The sequence below is a fragment of the Brassica napus genome, chromosome A2 (assembly GCF_020379485.1).
Source record: "Brassica napus cultivar Da-Ae chromosome A2, Da-Ae, whole genome shotgun sequence".
NCBI classification, from domain to species: domain Eukaryota; kingdom Viridiplantae; phylum Streptophyta; class Magnoliopsida; order Brassicales; family Brassicaceae; genus Brassica; species Brassica napus.
Genome location: NC_063435.1, coordinates 6,985,871 through 7,004,877, shown reverse-complemented (window position 1 = coordinate 7,004,877; position 19,007 = coordinate 6,985,871). Strand labels below are relative to the sequence as shown.

Sequence of the window (19,007 nt, the reverse complement as noted above, 5' to 3'; positions counted from 1 at the left end):
CTTATCTTGATCAGAGCAACACGTGTGATTCAGTGATTCTTTGATACTGACTCGAGTACAAGAACTTTCGGAGGAAGATCTTTACCGAAAGGAGTATTTGACTTTAGTAACTACAGAAGATGACAAAATAAATTAGAAAATAAAAGAAGACAAAATAAATGACAAAAAGGTACTGCAGAAAAACTTGCACGACGAGTGGCCACCGTCAACAACTCGACATGATAACGATGAACGCTAACCTTTTCCATCCAAAAGTAAAAATACGATAGTATAATGCTGCATATAGTATTATTTATTTACTTTACAAATTGTCTTGCAAAATGTGTATACAGATTCTAATTAGAAAAAAAAACACGGACCACATAGTTTTATCATAGAAATACCTTATATGTTCATAATTTGAAAATATTTTGTATTTATTGATTTTTCAAAACTAATTACTTCAACGTACTTAAAAATTTATCCTTATTTGAATTCTAATTTTCATATTTAGTACACGTATTCATATTTAAATAAGTTAATATTAACATTGATATATATATATATATATATATATATAAGTGTTTGTTAGGTATTTGGAACTTATATATAGAAGTTTCTTAAAATGTATCATTAAATATTTTTTAAATTTTCAAGTTTGTTTACTATGTTTATAAAAAATTACGATATAGTATTTTCTTATTTCCAATTTGTCCTTCAAAATGCTTGTACATACTTTTAATTAAAAACGCAGACTAAATACTTTTATCATAGAAAATATGTTAGTTGTTAATAATTTTAGAATACCATATATTTATTTCTTTTCTAAAACTGATTATTTAATGTAATTATAAATTTAAATATTTCATTGAAATTTAAAATTTTTATATTATATTATAATATATATATATAGATATATTTATTTAAATAAATTATTATTGACATTGAGATAAATATAAGTGTTGATTAAATACATAAAAGTTTCTTAAACTTTCATTAAATAAGTTTCAAATTTGCTTGCTTATAAATTTTTATAAACTACTACATTTATAATCACACAAGCATGGTCAAGTGGTAAAACGGATTTGAAAATATGCTAAACAGTCCCAATTCAAAACCTACCATTTCAAATTTATCTGCTTGTGACCACCTAGTGCGAGTAACGATCTGCTTGATGTTGATAAACAAACTTCCAAAAATTAGTTAGTTGGACTTAGGTCCGCTGGATATTTCCGAGTTATAAAGAAAAAAAACTGATATTCTTTTAACGACTCTAAGCTTTCCATATTTATTTTATAATTTTGATCATTTTAGTTAATCTATCTTATTTATCTTCTATTTTAGAAGCCTATTATGTGATCCATTATATATAGGTTTATTTATAGTACAATTTTTCGTTTAACTCTATATAAAAATAAAATATATTAGAAAAGAAGACTAAACAATACCAAAAACTAGAAAGCATACGTAAATTATACATATTATCTTATAACATATATTCCCTAAAAGTATCCATTATTCAGTTCTCTTTGTCCGATATATTTTCATAGAAGATTTAAAATGATAAAAAAATACATTACCATAAATTCATGAACAGACCTAGACATAATTAATTACAAATAGACCGCATGAGTTATTATTATGTACAAAAGGTTTAAATAAAAAGTCAAAAAATAATTTATGTTCGACAGGTTAGTTTAAATAATTTCTTCATGAATCTTTATTGAAAAAAATAACTGAATAGTTCTATAATAAATTAAAATTAAAAAAAAATCTGAATTTTAATTTTTTTTGTCAATTAGTTGTTAGAAAAAGTTAAGTAAATACAAATCTTGAAGGTATTTTACGTTAAAAATATATCTTCTAATAATAGTTTTAGTCCAATAACTAATTTTTTTGTCTATTACGATTACTTTGGTAAAATTGGATAACATCAGTATTCAAGATTTGACATGTATAAAACTATAAATTTAGTTCTTATTTATTTACAGGAAATGTAGTAATATGTTTGTTTTTTTCAAAGTACAAGTTCTCTGCTTTTGGTCGCAAAAATAATTTCTATTTTTTGCCTCTAGTGTTGAAAACTATTTTGCTGGTCAATGTCCAACCAGCCTGATGTAGCGGAAGTTTCTAGAATAAAAGTAGATCCTAAAAATAACCAGAAACTAGAATTTATGAATACTATTCACAGTGCTTAATCAAAAACTCTTACGGTTGAGAATATTCTTTTCAGTGGTTTATAGAAACTTTTTTAGGAAAACTCCTTTTATTAATCAATCAAAATTTTAATACGAACTTTATCTTAAACGGCTATATATAAGAAAACAATAAAATACTAAAACAATAAAGATAATTATCTAAAATAATTAATAAAATAAATGATAAGATATTATCTACATCACAGCCAATTCCACTTTGGATATTAAACTAACTTGCATCTTTTATTGATCAGAATTTTCTTTGTACTGTATCCCTCTCCCTGTGTTTCCAGCAAAAACAAAATCTTTATCATGCTAAAACTTACTCACTAAATTACAACAAGTACGAAGAACTAAACAAAGAAAAACTACGGAACTAACAATTTATGTGAAAAAATGTTGTTAATTATTCGCAGACCCATCTGGCAACTTCTCCTTGACTCTAATTCAACGTGTGGGGCACACTGCGTGTAAACTTAAGACTTTGAAAAGTTAAAACAAACATAATAATATTATAAACATGAATTGATTGCAAAAACAGAGAAGGAGAAGTTTCTATCGAATAGGTTCTTTCACTGACCACCACCTCTCCCTATATAAACCCAATGCCCCTAACCAACCATCCTCACACCTGAATAAAATTTTCTCTCTTACTTTATCTCTCTATATTTTCTTCTCTCTCACAGACATTAATAAAATATAGACAAAACAGAATGTGTCAACTAAATCGTGTCAGAAATGAAGTTACAATACCTTTACTCCCAAAAATATCTCATCAGGAGAAACTGCATGTACTTCCAAATTACACTACTCCCCTTTCCCTCTTCGCAAATGAAGCAATCTTAATAGCAAGAATCTCTCTCCCACTGGTCTTCACAGGTCTCCTCCTTTACTTTCGCTCTTTCGTCTCTCTATTTTTCCTCGGCGGCCTCGGTGACCACACACTCGCCGGCGGCTCCCTAGCCCTCGCATTCGCCAACATAACCGGTTACTCTTTCTTCTCCGGTTTAACCATGGGAGTTGAATCAATCTGCTCCCAAGCCTTCGGCGCAAAACGTTATAACCTCGTCATGGCTACGATCAAGCGAGGAATCGCTCTCCTCCTCTTCACATCTCTCCCAGTTTTCCTTCTCTGGATCAACATCGACAAGGTCTTGAAAAAGTTGAAACAGGACGAGGAGCTTGTGTCCGAAGCTCACACCTTCCTGCTTTACTCTGTCCCTGATCTCATCGCTCAATCTTTCTTACACCCATTAAGAGTTTATCTCAGGACACAGTCAAAGACTCTTCCTCTATCAATCTGCACGGCGGTCGCGAGTGTTCTCCACTTGCCCATCACGTTCCTACTCGTGTCCTATCTCGGTTTGGGTATTAAAGGTATCGCCTTAAGTGGGGTTGTCTCAAACATCAACCTTGTCGTCTTTCTCTTCATCTATATCGCTTTCTTGGAAGACAAGCTAAGTAAAGATGAGGAAGGTGAGGTTTCAGAGGAGTCGTGTGGAGATAGTGTGAGAGAATGGAAGAAACTTCTCGGTCTGGCCATACCGAGTTGTGTATCGGTTTGTCTCGAGTGGTGGTGCTATGAGATCATGATCGTGCTTTGTGGGTTACTTGTAAACCCTAAAGCAACCATTGCTTCAATGGGAATTCTCATTCAAATAACTTCTCTTGTTTACATTTTCCCTAACTCGTTGAGCTTTGGAGTCTCCACTCGTGTGGGAAACGAGCTGGGTTCGAACCAGCCACAGAGAGCGAGAAGAGCAGCCATTGTTGGGCTCGGTCTCAGTATCGCTCTAGGGTTTACGGCTTTCGCGTTCACCGTGTCAGTCAGAAACATGTGGGCTAGGCTTTTCACTGATGATGAGGAAATCATTAAGTTAACTTTAATGGTTCTACCAATTGTTGGCCTTTGCGAGCTTGGAAACTGCCCTCAGACGACGGGGTGCGGCGTTCTAAGAGGGTCAGCGAGGCCGAGGATCGGAGCCAACATTAACATGGCGGCGTTTTATGTGGTTGGGATGCCAATGGGAATGGTTATGACGTTTTGGTTTGGGTTTGGATTCAAGGGACTTTGGCTTGGAATGCTCGCGGCGCAGATAGTGTGTGTGAGTGGTATGATGGTGGCGACGTGTAGGACTAATTGGGAGGTGGAGGCGGCAAGGGCTAGGGAGCTCACAGCGGTGGATGGTGGAAGAGGCGGCGACGACAAAGACGTGGAGGTTGGGAAGGTTGATTATTAGGGAGGAATGAGTCAAGTGAGGTCTTTGGAGTGATAGAAAGCCTGCTTTGTTTCATGACTTTTTTTAGGATTAGTTGATAATTTTTTTTTCTTTAACTGGAAAGATAAACATCTGTTATTTGCTCTGGCTACATTCGATTAACATAATACGAAATAGAGATTCGTATCCACTAATAACAGTAAAATAATTTGTAGGAATATCCCCTTTTTAAGCATTCAAAGGGCACTGTCTCTACAAAACAACCAAAGTAAACTCACTTAAGACACTTGAAAAGGTTTCATGTATTCGATAAACAATAATTTCGAAAGATTCATTTGGTATATATCATTTGATATAAGAAAAAATGGAGCTAAGCGAAGTAAAACGAGAATTTTTAAAAAGAAATGGGGCACGTGAATTTTAGTATAACGACTTTATAACTTCAAATTGTGTTTACTGTTTTCGTTTACTCTATGTGATCTGGTATTAACTACATCTATCTAAATTTATTTGATTTTTGTGATCAAAATGGTTGATTACTTTCTAAATAATTTTCCAGTCTAAAACAAAATCCAGTCTATTCAAAAATTTAATTCTAATTTGACTGCCTAAATTTGATTAAATCATTTATTACAAATGGATCTGAGTTCGATGCTCAACTTTGATCCGAACTATCAAAATTTTCATTCTGGTTTGAATCCTCGATTTGTGTTGTAAATTTGTAATGATCTTAATTCCTACACCCGAATTTACCCCGCACTAACTTTTATTGTGTATTCAATTCTCTCTGACATGGTAACGTTAATGCATTGTTTCATGCGTCTTTTGATTTAGTTAAACAAAAAATGTACATTTCAAAACTAATCCTCCAGTTTGGAGCCAATTTTACAAAATAATATATAGTCAATTCAGTTTTCATGTAAGTCTTAATTTATTAAATCAAACGTACACTGTGACGTCAACAAAAGTGCTCAAACTGAACGTGGATAAAGAACCTTCGAAGTGAACTATGTCAACAAATATGCTAAAAAAGTGAACATAGTTTATTAATAAAATGTTACAAAAAAAGAGTTTATTATTATTAATTTTTTTAATCTATGTATATATAATCCAGGAAGGAATGATGCACCATCTTGTCTCAACGTGGCAGCTTACGAGGAATGGGAAAGATTTGGTTAGGAAACACAATGCCAAGAATCACTCACTATTTGAGTAATTAAGTACGACTCCAATATTTGTAATTAGTTTCCTAATTAATTGATTAGCGATAAGGGGTGCGTACTTCTCCTAATGAAGAGCCATTTTTTTGCTCCGTTAGATTCAGTGTTTTTAAAACCGGACCCGAAGATAAACCAGAAATTTTTTTAGGTCACGGTTCAATATAGTTTAAACGGATCAAACATGGTTCAATAATCTAGTTTAATATACTTTTAGCATATAAATTAAAAAGTAATGTTAGTAAATATGATACATAATTAAAATATAAATAACTTTTAAACATAAAACATTATAAATATAAATTAGTTTTATGTTCATATAGATGATTTATAGATTTTTGATAGTTTTAATAATTTAATAACTTTAAAATTCAATCCGATTACATGATCGGTTCATGGTTGAACCAATTATTAGATCCAACTCGGTTATATACCTGGTTCATGGTTGAATCCAATCTAACCATTGGATCGGTCTAGTTTTAAAAACACTGGTCAGATTGCTATTTTATTACTCGCTCCCTTCGTTATTATACACAAATTTGCACATAAATTAAGAAAAATGATGCAATTTCTATTTTAACCTTCTCAATTACTGTTTAGTGTTAAAATTGAATTTGTATCATTATCAATTGTAAAGATAAAAAAGTCATATTTTATCATTATTTGCTTGGAATTCTGTAAATGTCAAATAAATTGATACCAAAAACTTTTAAACGTTAAATATTACCGAAAATATTACAAAATAGAAGAAGTATTGAAAGTTGGCTCGTGTTCACAGAATATTTAACATTAATGCACGTCAGCTAAATCATTATGGAAACTAATATTCCCTCTATTTCAATTTAATTGTCGTTGTAAAGTAAAATTTTTGTTTCAAAATTAATGTCATTTATAATTTTAATGCAAAATTTATGAGGAATATTTTACTGTTTATTTTTTAGTTAGTTGAAATATGGTTAGGTGTATAGGTAATAGTGTTTTTATTTTGTAATTATGAAAAATAAATATTTTCTTAATCTATGTGCATAAACTTAAAACGACAACTAAAATGAAACGAAGTAAGCATTCTCTAAATAAAAATGAATACAACATCCGCTTCAAAATAAATCAAGTTTTAGAATTTTTTACATATAATAATAAATTATATTATATCCGTTTTAAAATGTTATTGTTTTAAAACATTTACGCATATAAAAAAACATCTTAAATTTTGATTATAAATATATTATTTTGTGATTAATTATTTACCATAGTTTTAGCCAATCACAATACAACAATCGCAATTATTTGTTTGAAGTTTACAATTTATAATTATTACTTAATAAAGATGCAATGAAAATTTGAAATATATATATATTTTTCTAAAACAGATTTTTTTTTCGAAAAGAGGGAGTATTTAGTTTCAGTTATAAATACTTATTATTTTGTGATTATATATTTCTAATAATTCTAAACCAATAAGAATTTAATAAATATAGTGATTTTTTTTAAGTTTGCAATTAATCATATTATTATGACTAGCGACCGTCCACTGAAATTCTGGACATAATCCGTTGGGGAGACCACCAAAGACATCTATGGGAGCTGGTGATTACCGCATGTTATTCCATCAGTGATCACACTAGCTTGGACATGGACTTCTCTGCATTAGGTCCAAAGGTCCCTCAAGATAATCACCACAAAAGAGTTATTATTTTTTGAGAACTTATTTCTTAAATATTTATTTTTCAAATTTGTAAAAAATTAAAGCATCTAGCTTCTCTAAGAAAGTTTTTAAGAGTATTCATACATTATACATAGCATAGACACCTTCTAAACTATTTGATGGTGCCAGCAATAATTTAAAGTGTAAGAGATAATTAAAAACTGATGACTACATTAATTATTATACGACCATGAGTATAAACTAATAAAATAGCAATGTAATCACATGCATTTGTACCTTATAGTGACCAAATTCAGGAGATTCTGTCTCGTCCACCTGCGATTATGAAACACACCCAAAATAATTAGTTAACTAGCCGAAGCCAAAAAAAATAAAATTTAATTAATCAAGAATTCAAATAACATATTGACTATAGAGCGGCCTCAAAAGGTCAGGCCAAATTTTATAGTATTAGGTATTTAATATTTGCGTAGTCTTGGAGCAATGGAGGCGACAAGGTAAACTAGAGCATGGTGCATGGAAAACTACGCGACCCAGAGTACACGAATACTCTAAATTAGTAGTAAAACAATGAATTGTCTTCTGAAAATTATTTGTTGTGCAATTGGTAACATAGTATGTACGTAATATAACTCATGATGACAAGACTGAAAGTCTACGAGGAACGCCTAAGATTATAAAACAATTTTTCTTATTATTTTAGAAATTTCTTAAAACTAAAATTTTTAATGTTTCTCTTTTAGATTTTATGGAACACCAAACACTTTTCCATTAAATCTATATTTATAGTGAAAGAGAATTCGCTAACACAAACATAATCTAAATAATAAAAAAAAATTATTATTATTTTAAATTTTCTTTTCGTGTATTTGACTTATTAAACACTTATTAATAAGTTAACTTGATCTGCAAGTCTTGAAATTATCCAACAAAATTTCTCGAAAAAATTCTTAGTTTTACACAATGGTAAACAAATACCCGGATGAAAAACTAGTAATAAAGTGTAATTTTTGGATTTAGCAGTTTTTCATTCTAAAACGCGTTTTGAATATATTCATTCTAAAAAGTTAAAAGAAATGTCGTCAATGATTGCGTATGGTTCTTCATCCACATGGAATTATTTTAATATTTTTACTCATGTCCTTTTTCGGATACAAACACAACATCCAAAATAAAAATACTATAACAAGGTCAAGTCAGCTTAGTTGCTGTTGATGTAAAACATTTAAACTTTTCTAAGTAAAAAAGAACCTAGCCCGTAAAACATACGGATTCAAAAAGAGCTCAATAGCCGGATATATGATGTTAAGAAAAGCTACACGATTTGCCCCTTTACAGATATTAGGTCAATGGAGTATTAAGCTCACCAATATACGATTGCAAACGATCGCAACCATCGATATAATTTAACCAACTTTGGAGCAGTATTGAACAAACTTGAAAATCCTTGATGATGAAAGAGTAACGAGTGTGTTGAGAGCAAAACAAAATGTCTGAGTGACCCTAAATGCATGACTGAGTAATATATACATGGGGTTGTGATGATTATTTGCTAACTTGAGGATGAAATGAATTTTGTGACTAGTGGTACGAGGTCCATTTGATGCAAATTGTCTTAATTAGATCTACTTTTGAGGCTTTTGCTTTTGATGAAGGGGTGTTACTGAAAAGACGCGTGCTAGTTGTATAATATTGTAATCCCAATATAAAAGAAATCTTATTTTGATCTTCTAAATGATCATATCACCATTTGTATTCTAATCAAATACAGAACCATAAATGCATATAATATACACAATTCCTTGGACTACGCACGTTTCCTCGTATACCATCACTCCGTTTACTAATATTAAAGAGCCTATAAGCTTCATATCCCTCGTTAGATTTCTCGAATTATTGAAGTCAAAGCTTAAATAATCATAATGCCCAATAGCATTTAACTCAATGAAGAATAATTTATTAAACGCAGAGTTGAGAAGATAGAAAGTGGTGCGGTGGGCTTGAAGGAGACATGACAGCGGAACAAAGAAAAAGGCTTTTGCTGTTCTTGCCATCGCTTAGTCTTTTGGTTAGCTTCAACAGTCGCTATTAATTCTATTTTAGTTCACGTCCTACCGAAATGCCCAAGAGCCGTACCTACATACGCATACGATGATATTTGTACACGTGTAGAATCTTATATATTAATGTTCATTTTTTTAACAACTCTTATAAATTAATGTTAATGTGTCATGATTCTTGATTCATTTGGAGAGACATATTCCTTGTAATTAAGCCCAAATGATTAATGTATAGTCTTATATAGAAGTGTTATTAACCAATAGCTGAAGTCTACTATGCAAATTCTCGATATTTTATAGAATTGGGTTTCTAACAATTGATTGTCACAATCTGATAAAGACATTGCAAGTTACAGGGTCTATAAGATGCATCTTCATATTACTTCGATATTTTACAGTGACCCTTAATTGTGTTGCTATTGTGATGAAGACATTTCAAGTTAAAGGGCCATGTCACTAGTTTTACAATTTTTAATTTGTTTCCCAACTTATTTTTTTGTGCAAAATTTGTTTCCCAACTTAGAATTTAAAAGTATTAATATTTTTCAAAGGACGTATGAATCACGTACTGTGCATGCGGTGACCCAATGCCACATGCATTTGAATTTTTTGTTTGGACGTTAAAACATGTTTGACATCTTCAAATATAGGTAAATTATTGAAGTTATTAACTAGTCTTTGCATATATATAATGAAGGTAACATTGCAAGTGTTTGTTAAATTCATATATAGAGCCAATTCGTACCAAAAAAAATAATACTCCCTCCGTTTTTAATTATAAATAGTTTTACTTAAAAGCACAAATATTTAGAAAATTGTTATTTAAAAAAATATATCATTTAATCAATTAATTCAACCAATTATAAAAAGCTTAACATTATTTTATTGGTCACACAATATCTAATAAATAAAAAATGTGCATTGAAACATGTAAATTACTTATATTGTGAAAGAAACTCTTTTTCCTAAAACTACATACATTTAGAAACAGAGTGAGTATATATTTCTTGAGTGGATAACCAAGTGGTGGTAGTCTATTGGTAATTTCTTGAGGTTTGGTGTGTGTCCACATCACTCATGGATACGATTTCTCCAGGAAACTAAATTATCACTACATGGCTAGAATGGACTTGGTCTACGGTCCAAATGATTTACATGGTGGATCATAATAGACGATCGGTTCACCCCAAAGTAGTAATGTCAGTCAAAGTTTAAAGATTCTCTAGTTTTTTTCCCCGATAGTACATAATGATATGCAAGAAGACGAAGAGAGTAACAATGAAGATGAGAGCAAAGAGAAATATAAAAAAGGGAAAAAGAGAGTTTATGGCACTGGTAGGCCTCGAACCGGAATTAAAGATGTTGTTTTATAGAATATAGCGAAAGAAATTCTTTAGAGAGAGATAGACTGTTCATTTTCTCGGCTATCGCTTGTCCAGTAATTTACTACTCATTATTCAAAATTAACGATATATTTGAAAGAGTAGTTGTTATAAAATGTAGTGATGCTTGTTTTGTTTTGTTTTATCGACAGAAACTTATTGATTTTAGGGTGAATTTGTAGAATGAACATATTGAGAAAAATATTAAGCAAGTGACCATGTAATAAAATAAGGTGTTTGATGTGATAAGATAGAGATAAAGAGAAAATTATTCTATTGGGACAAATGGAATAGTATATTATAATTATTAACAAAACATTGTTTTGAATATACATTAAATCATGTGTACTATTCTATTTTAATATGATTAAGATATAATATAGTATAACTTTCCATCCAACAGTTTTTAAAAATTAGTTTTTAAAAAATTTCAAGTTATAACGTGTGTATAAAAATCAGTATGTTTTATAAAGATAATTATTTAGTTGAATTATATATTATACAAAACATATATATCAAATAAAATTGGGAAGGTAAAAAAAAAGAAAAGAAATAAAAAGATGGGAAATGCATGTATGATCAAACGGTTGTGGTTGATCAAGAATAGTTAATGTAATGTTATACACAATAGACAGAATACTCTAGCCTATAGATTGTTACGTGTACAAACTTAATTTATGTGTTTGTTATGTATATGTGCTTTTATTTCCCTTGATTTTAAACGAAAGATTTGCTGCCCTTTATAATAAAAAAAGAAACAAAAATTAAGTCTAAAGCAAAATTTAATTCCTTTTTTTACATATTTGAATATGATACTCTGTTAATTGGATCAAACTATACCGTAAAATATAATTAAATATCTAGACCTAGACTAGTTCGACGAGCACATCCAAGTTCCAACATATGACGAATGAAAAAGAGGAGTAATAAATATATATTTATCGATTTCTGTAATCCTTGACCAGATACTTAGAGACTTTTCTCGCGATCTCCCATATCGCCCCAAAATCAATATATGTATTCCTCCTCTTTGATATATATTGTTTTTCTTACATATTCCAACTTATATACATGTACACATATTTGATATAAAATTCCTCTTAACCAAGTAGAATTGATGTTATAATAATGTAAAAATACAGATAACTTTTTTTTCGGGACAGATAACTTTATATAGCTGCTAATAGTGTCACGCACCATGGTCCACCCCCTCCCCCTCCCCCCGCCCGGTCTACAGCCCATGGGGTTGGCTATGAAAGTCGTTGTACATATCTTTAGCGAAATCAAAAGTTTTTTTTTTTTTTTTTGGTAAAATAAAAGGTGTTTTTACCTCTTTACCAACGTTGAGTTGGTCTAGTGGTAAAGGAGTTGCGGCTGTAACTTCCGCCACTTGGGTTCAACTCACGGTGGGAGCGAAATCAAAGATATATAGTTTCAAAAGTTGTACATTTCTTTAGCGAAATCAAAAGTTTCAACTACATTTCTTTTGTTGCGAGCACACTTTCTTACGCAGTTACACAGTGTAACTTTAAACAAAGATATATAAATATATTTTAACTAAATTTGATTTTATTTATGTAAAACTAAATTTATTTTGCAAATTTCCATACAAAATAATAAAATCGATTAAATAGTTACATTTAATTTTAGTTTTACTTTTTTGAAAAAATTACCTTATATACAATATTTTTGTCCACAAACTCTAAATGTGTTCGAGTCGACCCTGGTTACACTTACATTTTTGGATATTGACCTGATCAAATCTTAAAGACAATATCTTATAACCAAATGCTTATTGAATGCTTATATGTCTCCCCGCACTATATATGGAGAAATGGCAAAACAATAAGTACGGCTGGGCAAATAAACCGAACCCGAAATCCCGAACCAAATCCGATCCGATAAAAATGAATCCGAACCGATCCGAACCCGACGTAAATACCGAATATGTCTTGTTTTGTGGTATTTTGGATTATGGGTATTATCCGAACCGAACCCGAATCTAAATGGATATCTGATAGAACCCGAAACATTCAAAACCTCGAAAAGATCTTGTACCAAACATGATCTCAATTCTTAATATGTATCCAAAATACACTAAGAAATATTGAATATCTAAAATATTTATCTATTACATGAAGGTTGGTGGTTCTATTACATGAAGGTTGATGGTTAAAGATGACCGTTGAATCTTGAAGTATTTAGATTTTGATTTTATTTTTGTTAAACAATGTTTCTCATTTCATGAGAACTTGGTTTTCTTTTTATGCTTTTATTTATTTGGTTTTCTTTTTATCAGTAAATATGTTTATTTTTCGTTTGATTTTGAATAATCACGGTTGATGTTCCTTATTTTTTAATCGATTTTACTTAAGTTTTTGTTACAAAATAGGTACACATCAGGTATTTTAAAACTGAAAAACTGATTTTACTCATGTTTTGGTTATAAAATAGGTAAAAATCAGGTACATTTAAACCAAAACCGATTGGGACCCGAACCCGAAAGTATATTGGGTTATATCGATTTTTTGAAGATTTACTAACCCCGACCCGAACCCGATAGAACCCGAACCGGTCCCGAACCGAACTTTCATATAATCCGAATGGGGCTGATTTTGATAAACCCGAAAAACCGAAACCCGATTGGATAAAACCGAAACCCGATTGGGACCCCGAATGCCCATGCCTAACAATAAGTACTACTATTTCCGTTCTCAGAAATAGGGTTTTCTAAACAAAATTGTTTAACAAAAAAAGTTTCAAGATTTTTAAGTTACTTTTATTAATTGATGTTAGTTAATTGTATACTTTTAGGAAACATTAATCAAAAATATTTAAACTGCTTAAATTTTATAGGTTGATGGTTATTGAAAATTGCGCAATAGAGATAATCAGTGCATTTCCAACTCTATTCTATTTTTTAGTTTAAAATTGAATAAAATATAATATGAAATTAAAAAAAATGCTCTAATTCTATTCTATTTTCACTTAATAATAAAGTAAAAGATGGATTTATTCTATAGATGGTGTATTTTTTCGTTTGTTTATTACTCCATTATGCACTAAAAATAATATAGGACTAAATCATTTTTATTTTATATTTTATTTTATTTCATATTGAAAAAAAATTGATTTTTACGTTGGAGATGCTCTATTAGTTAACCATAGAGATTAGTTATATATTTTTAATAAGCATGAAAATTCTATAAGAACCTACTTTTAATATTTTAGAGCGAGCAGTATTTTAGAAATAGCAAAACGTCAGTCAATCTTTTTGTATTGGAAAATAAAGCACATCTTCAGATCGGAACTTGAAATATATTTAGATCTTCCTAGAGTTTAAATGAGTGTACGAAACAAGAATATCTACTTCGGAACTTGAACTATGCTCTGCACGTACTGCAGGTTGATCAAGTGGAAGAGTTAACTTTTATGCTTGAAATATATTTAGACCTTCCTCTGAGTTCCCCTATATATTAATAGAAAAACATTTAAAAAGTTATAATATATAATTTGTATTAATTAAAAAGTTATAACATATAGTTTGTATTAATTAAAAACTTAAAAAAAAATTAAATATAAAAGTATTTTAGTTCCTATATTTAACAAAAACTAGAGTTTAACCTGCACGTTCATACGAGTATTTTTTCATTGTACAAATGTATAGTTTTAATATTATCAAAAACTTTTCAAATATATGACTTTGTGTAATCTTTAATCTTATTTTTAGTTTTTTTTAATTACATTAGTAATATATAGTGATCTGTTTATATATTTTAATTTTGTATTAGTTGTTATTATGTTTTCGAGTTCATAATATAGAATAACTAAATAGAGAATCTTCTTCAAATAACGTTTTGCGAAGATATCTAGTCGTGGATATAAAAGTTCAACATATATTAATAATGTTACATTTTGTATAAAATATTACATAGTTCACAATTTTGACCCGTTTTTATGGTGAATGATAATTTATTTAAATAAAAACATTTTTAAAAATAAAATAAGATAATATAATTTTATCATATATAATTCATATAATGCTTCTATTTTAATATAATATAAATTATTAAATTTATAAATAATCTTAGTATTTTGGTTTATAATATTTTTTAATTAAGATTAAATTATGATAATTTATTGATAATTCTGAAATTAATTAATGTATTATTGAAAGAAATATATTTAAAATTCTTAGTAAGATTTTGTTAGACTTTATCAACAAATTTTGTTATAATTTAAAATAAAATTAAAATTTATTTAAAAGTTACCTGGAAGGCATTAAGCTTTTAAAAAGAAGTTTTCTCACTCAGACATTGTTCATGTATCCCGGACGAAAAATATACGGGGCGTATATCTTAGCACACAGTGCTAGAAAACAACTGTCTTTCGTCGTTCAAATGGATGCGGAGTTACCAATTTAGTTTATAGAGTCAACATGAGTCTGTAAATGTTTGTTGCCGAAAAAAATTGAAATTTATAGTTAAATTGATTCATTATTAAGAATTTATAGAAATGTTACATATTTGATTGGTTATTATAAATAATTAAGTATGTGTAATTAATTAAATAGTTTTATTATGACTTGTCAAAAGGACAAAAATAGTGACTCTATTTTAATAGTATTTATCGATAATAATTTAAGAAAAAAATCAATCTGTGTCTGGAATAGGTGTCCACTGCCTAGTTTAACTAAAAGATGCCCCATTAATCAAGTAGACTTGTCGAAACTTCGAACCCTCTTCACTGATTTGTCGGAGTTATATAACACTTTTACAATTTGTTTTTTTTTTTAACATTTTTTAATTGTTCAATTCCGCAAACAACATATTTTCACCAATCAACACAATTCCGTACCGCTAATTTTACTAAAACCGCACTTGTCCCGCAAACCGCACGAATCGCAGTTGAACCGTCCCGCACTCTAATTCCACACCGCTTATATTACCAAATCCGCAGTCACCATTCGGACCCATAAACCTAAAAGTCAAAATACACAATATGTATAGGCCAAGTCCACTTTAAGAGCCCATTAAAATAATATCTTATCATTTTCGATTTTTTCTCCAGAAGAGAAAGAAACTTAAACAATTTTAGATACAGCTCTCATTTCTTTTATCCTCGAACTATTAGACTATGTGAGCCAAAGACTCTTTCTGGTGCAGAAGGTTCTAGACACACCATTGGGCCGAGCTCACAAATACACAAACAGAGTAGCAAGCCCACAACACCTTCTGCACTAGCCGTTAACAAACAGTGTCGTCATCAACGTACGAACAGGACAGCTCACGGTCGGAAGATTACAGCACAAGACTTCTCTACCTTTAACAGATTCCATTGCTTAGATGCTGATGCTCTAGTATGCTAACGTGAGCTTTAGGGTTTCTCTTACTTGTGTATATAAAGAGATAAACACATTGTATAGCCGCTTAAGTTGAAAGAAATAAAAAGTAAAGTATTATCTTCTTCTTCATTGATTCATAGAGATTCACATGGTATCAGAGCCATGACCGAATCCATGGATCCTTTGTCTGCTCCGTCACTGAGCATCTCACAGTGTGTCACCTTAAAACTCTCTTCTACAAACTACCTTTTGTGGAAGACACAGTTTGAATCTTTCCTTTCAAGTCAGTCACTACTTGGTTACATAAATGGGTCTTCTCCTCGTCCTAATCCTACAGTCACAGTCAGAAACGGGGATGTGGCTACAGAAGAAGCCAACCCGGAGTTCGTCAAGTGGATGCGTCGTGACCAGCTAGTTATGGCTTGGTTGTTTGGTTCTCTGACGGAAGAAGCTCTCAGATCTGTCTACGGTCTCAACTCAGCTCATGAGGTCTGGCTGAGCCTTGCGAAGAAGTATAACCGTGTCTCAGCAACAAGAAAGCTTGACCTTCAGCGTAAGCTGCAAGGTATGTCCAAGAATCAAAAACCGATGTCTGAGTATCTTAGTGGAGTCAAGAGTGTTTGCGACCAGTTAGATTCTATAGGCTTTCCAGTCTCAGATCAAGAGATGATCTATGGAGCCTTGAGTGGGTTGGGAAAGGAGTATGAGTCTATATGTACTGTCATTGAACATTCAATGGACTCAACTCCAGATATGAGATATGAAGATGCGGTGTTTAAGCTGGTTAACTTTGATGATAAGCTGCAAGTCCATAACCAGGCTCCTGAAACAACACCACATCTCGCGTTTCACTCTGACAGAGGTCACTACTCCAGAGGACGTGGCTACTATAATAACAGAGGAAACAGAGGAAGAAGCTCTTACTCTACTAGAGGAAGAGGATTTCACCAACAGTTCTCAGGATCTAACTCATCCTCCCGCCCCATGTGTCAAATATGTGGTCGTTATGGACACACTGCTCCCCGCTGCTACAACAGATTTGATCAAGAGTATCAGTCCCCAGCTACTCTTCATGATGCTCTCGCTACGGTTAGGCTCTCTGATAATCCACAACAGTCAGGTCACGAGTGGTTTCCAGACTCAGCTGCGTCAGCGCATATCACCAGTGACAGATCACAACTTCAATCTGCTGAGCCTTACCTTGGAAACGATCAAGTGATTGTTGGAAACGGTGACTATCTTCCAATAACTCATGTGGGATCAATTGCTTTGCAAACACCGAAAGGTACATTACCTTTACAAGATGTTTTAGTGTGTCCAGATATAACCAAGTCTTTACTATCTGTCTCTAAGTTAACATCTGATTATCCTTGTGAAATTACGTTTGATGATTCAACTGTGTTGGTTAAGGACAAGGTGACAAAGCAAGTGATAACACAAGGCCACATAAATAAGGATCTCTATGTGCTGAAGGATGTTCGGTTTCAGGCTTTCTATTCATCAAGACAGCAGGCCACCAGTGAGGAGATTTGGCATCAACGGCTTGGTCATCCTCACAAGGACGTTCTTCAGCTTCTATCTCAGTCTAAAGCTATCGTTTTAAATAAGTCAAGCTCCAAGTCTGTTTGTGATGCTTGCCAGTTTGGGAAGAGTTGTAAGCTTCCGTTTTTATCTTCTGAGTTTGTGTCTACTCAGCCTTTGGAAAGAATACATTGTGATTTGTGGGGTCCTAGTCCAGTTGTGTCTACTCAAGGTTTCAAATATTATGTTATCCTTATTGACAATTATACCAGATTCACATGGTTTTATCCTTTGAGGTTGAAGTCTGAGTTTTATTCTGTTTTCATTCGATTTCAACAACTAGTGGAAACTCAGTTTCAACACAAGATTATGCAGTTTCAGTGCGATGGAGGAGGTGAATTCATTGGCTCAGAGTTTCTTCAACATCTTGCTCGCAGTGGTATCAAACAACTGATATCTTGTCCTCACACACCCCAACAGAATGGGTTAGCTGAGCGCAAACACAGACATCTCACCGAGTTGGGCATCACTATGTTATACAATGGGCGTGTACCACAACAGCTATGGGTGGAAGCTTTCTTCTCTGCAGTATTCTTAATCAACCTGCTTCCTTCTTCCGTTCTTTCTGACAAGAAGAGTCCTTATGAGATGCTACATCAAACTCCACCTCTGTACACTGCTCTACGAGTCTTCGGTTGCAAGTGCTATCCGTCACTACGTCCATATATGACAAACAAGCTCGACCCCAAGTCCTTGGCATGTGTTTTCCTTGGCTACAATGAGAAATATAAAGGTTACCGATGCTACTATCCACCAACAGGAAAAGTTTTCATCAGTAGGCATGTCCTATTTGATGAAAATTCATTTCCTTATGCTGATATGTATCAACGGTTTCATAAAACTTCGCGTTCTTCCCTTCTCAATGCCTGGAGAGAAGCATATCTACTACCTCAGAGTCAAGCTCCTCCACCAAATCAAGACATCCCGGAAGAACTCCCACCACGCCGTGATGTTCATGAAGCTGAGCCAGTGGTAGTACAAGATGAGTCTGATTCTGAAGATGAAGATCAGAACCAACAAGTTGTGGTTGATGAAGTTGAGATAGAAGAACCGGTTCAGTTAGAAGAGGAAGATCCTCCAGTGCATTCTATGACTACAAGAGCTCGAGCAGGTATAGTGAAACCAAACCCGAGATACGCTCTGTTCACTATAAAAGATGAGTTTGCTGAGCCTAAATCAGTCAAAGCTGCGCTGAAACATAAAGGTTGGACAGCGTCAATGGGAGTAGAGATTCACAACATGGAGGAAACAGAAACCTTTGAGCTAGTACCACCTGCAGATGATCAAAACCCATTGGGCAGCAGATGGGTGTTTAAGACAAAGAGAAATGCAGATGGCAGTGTTCTCACACTAAGAAGTAG

At 32.1% G+C, this 19,007-nt stretch overlaps 1 protein-coding gene across 1 annotated transcript; it reads left to right on the top strand.

The window, feature by feature from the left end:
* Positions 1-673: 673 nt before the first annotated feature.
* LOC106414652 (protein DETOXIFICATION 50-like) lies at positions 674-4,586 on the top strand. Its single transcript, XM_013855269.3, has one exon. The coding sequence runs from the start codon at positions 2,891-2,893 to the stop codon at positions 4,415-4,417; it is 1,527 nt and encodes a 508-aa protein (XP_013710723.2). The 5' UTR covers positions 674-2,890; the 3' UTR covers positions 4,418-4,586.
* The last annotated feature ends 14,421 nt before the right edge of the window (positions 4,587-19,007 follow it).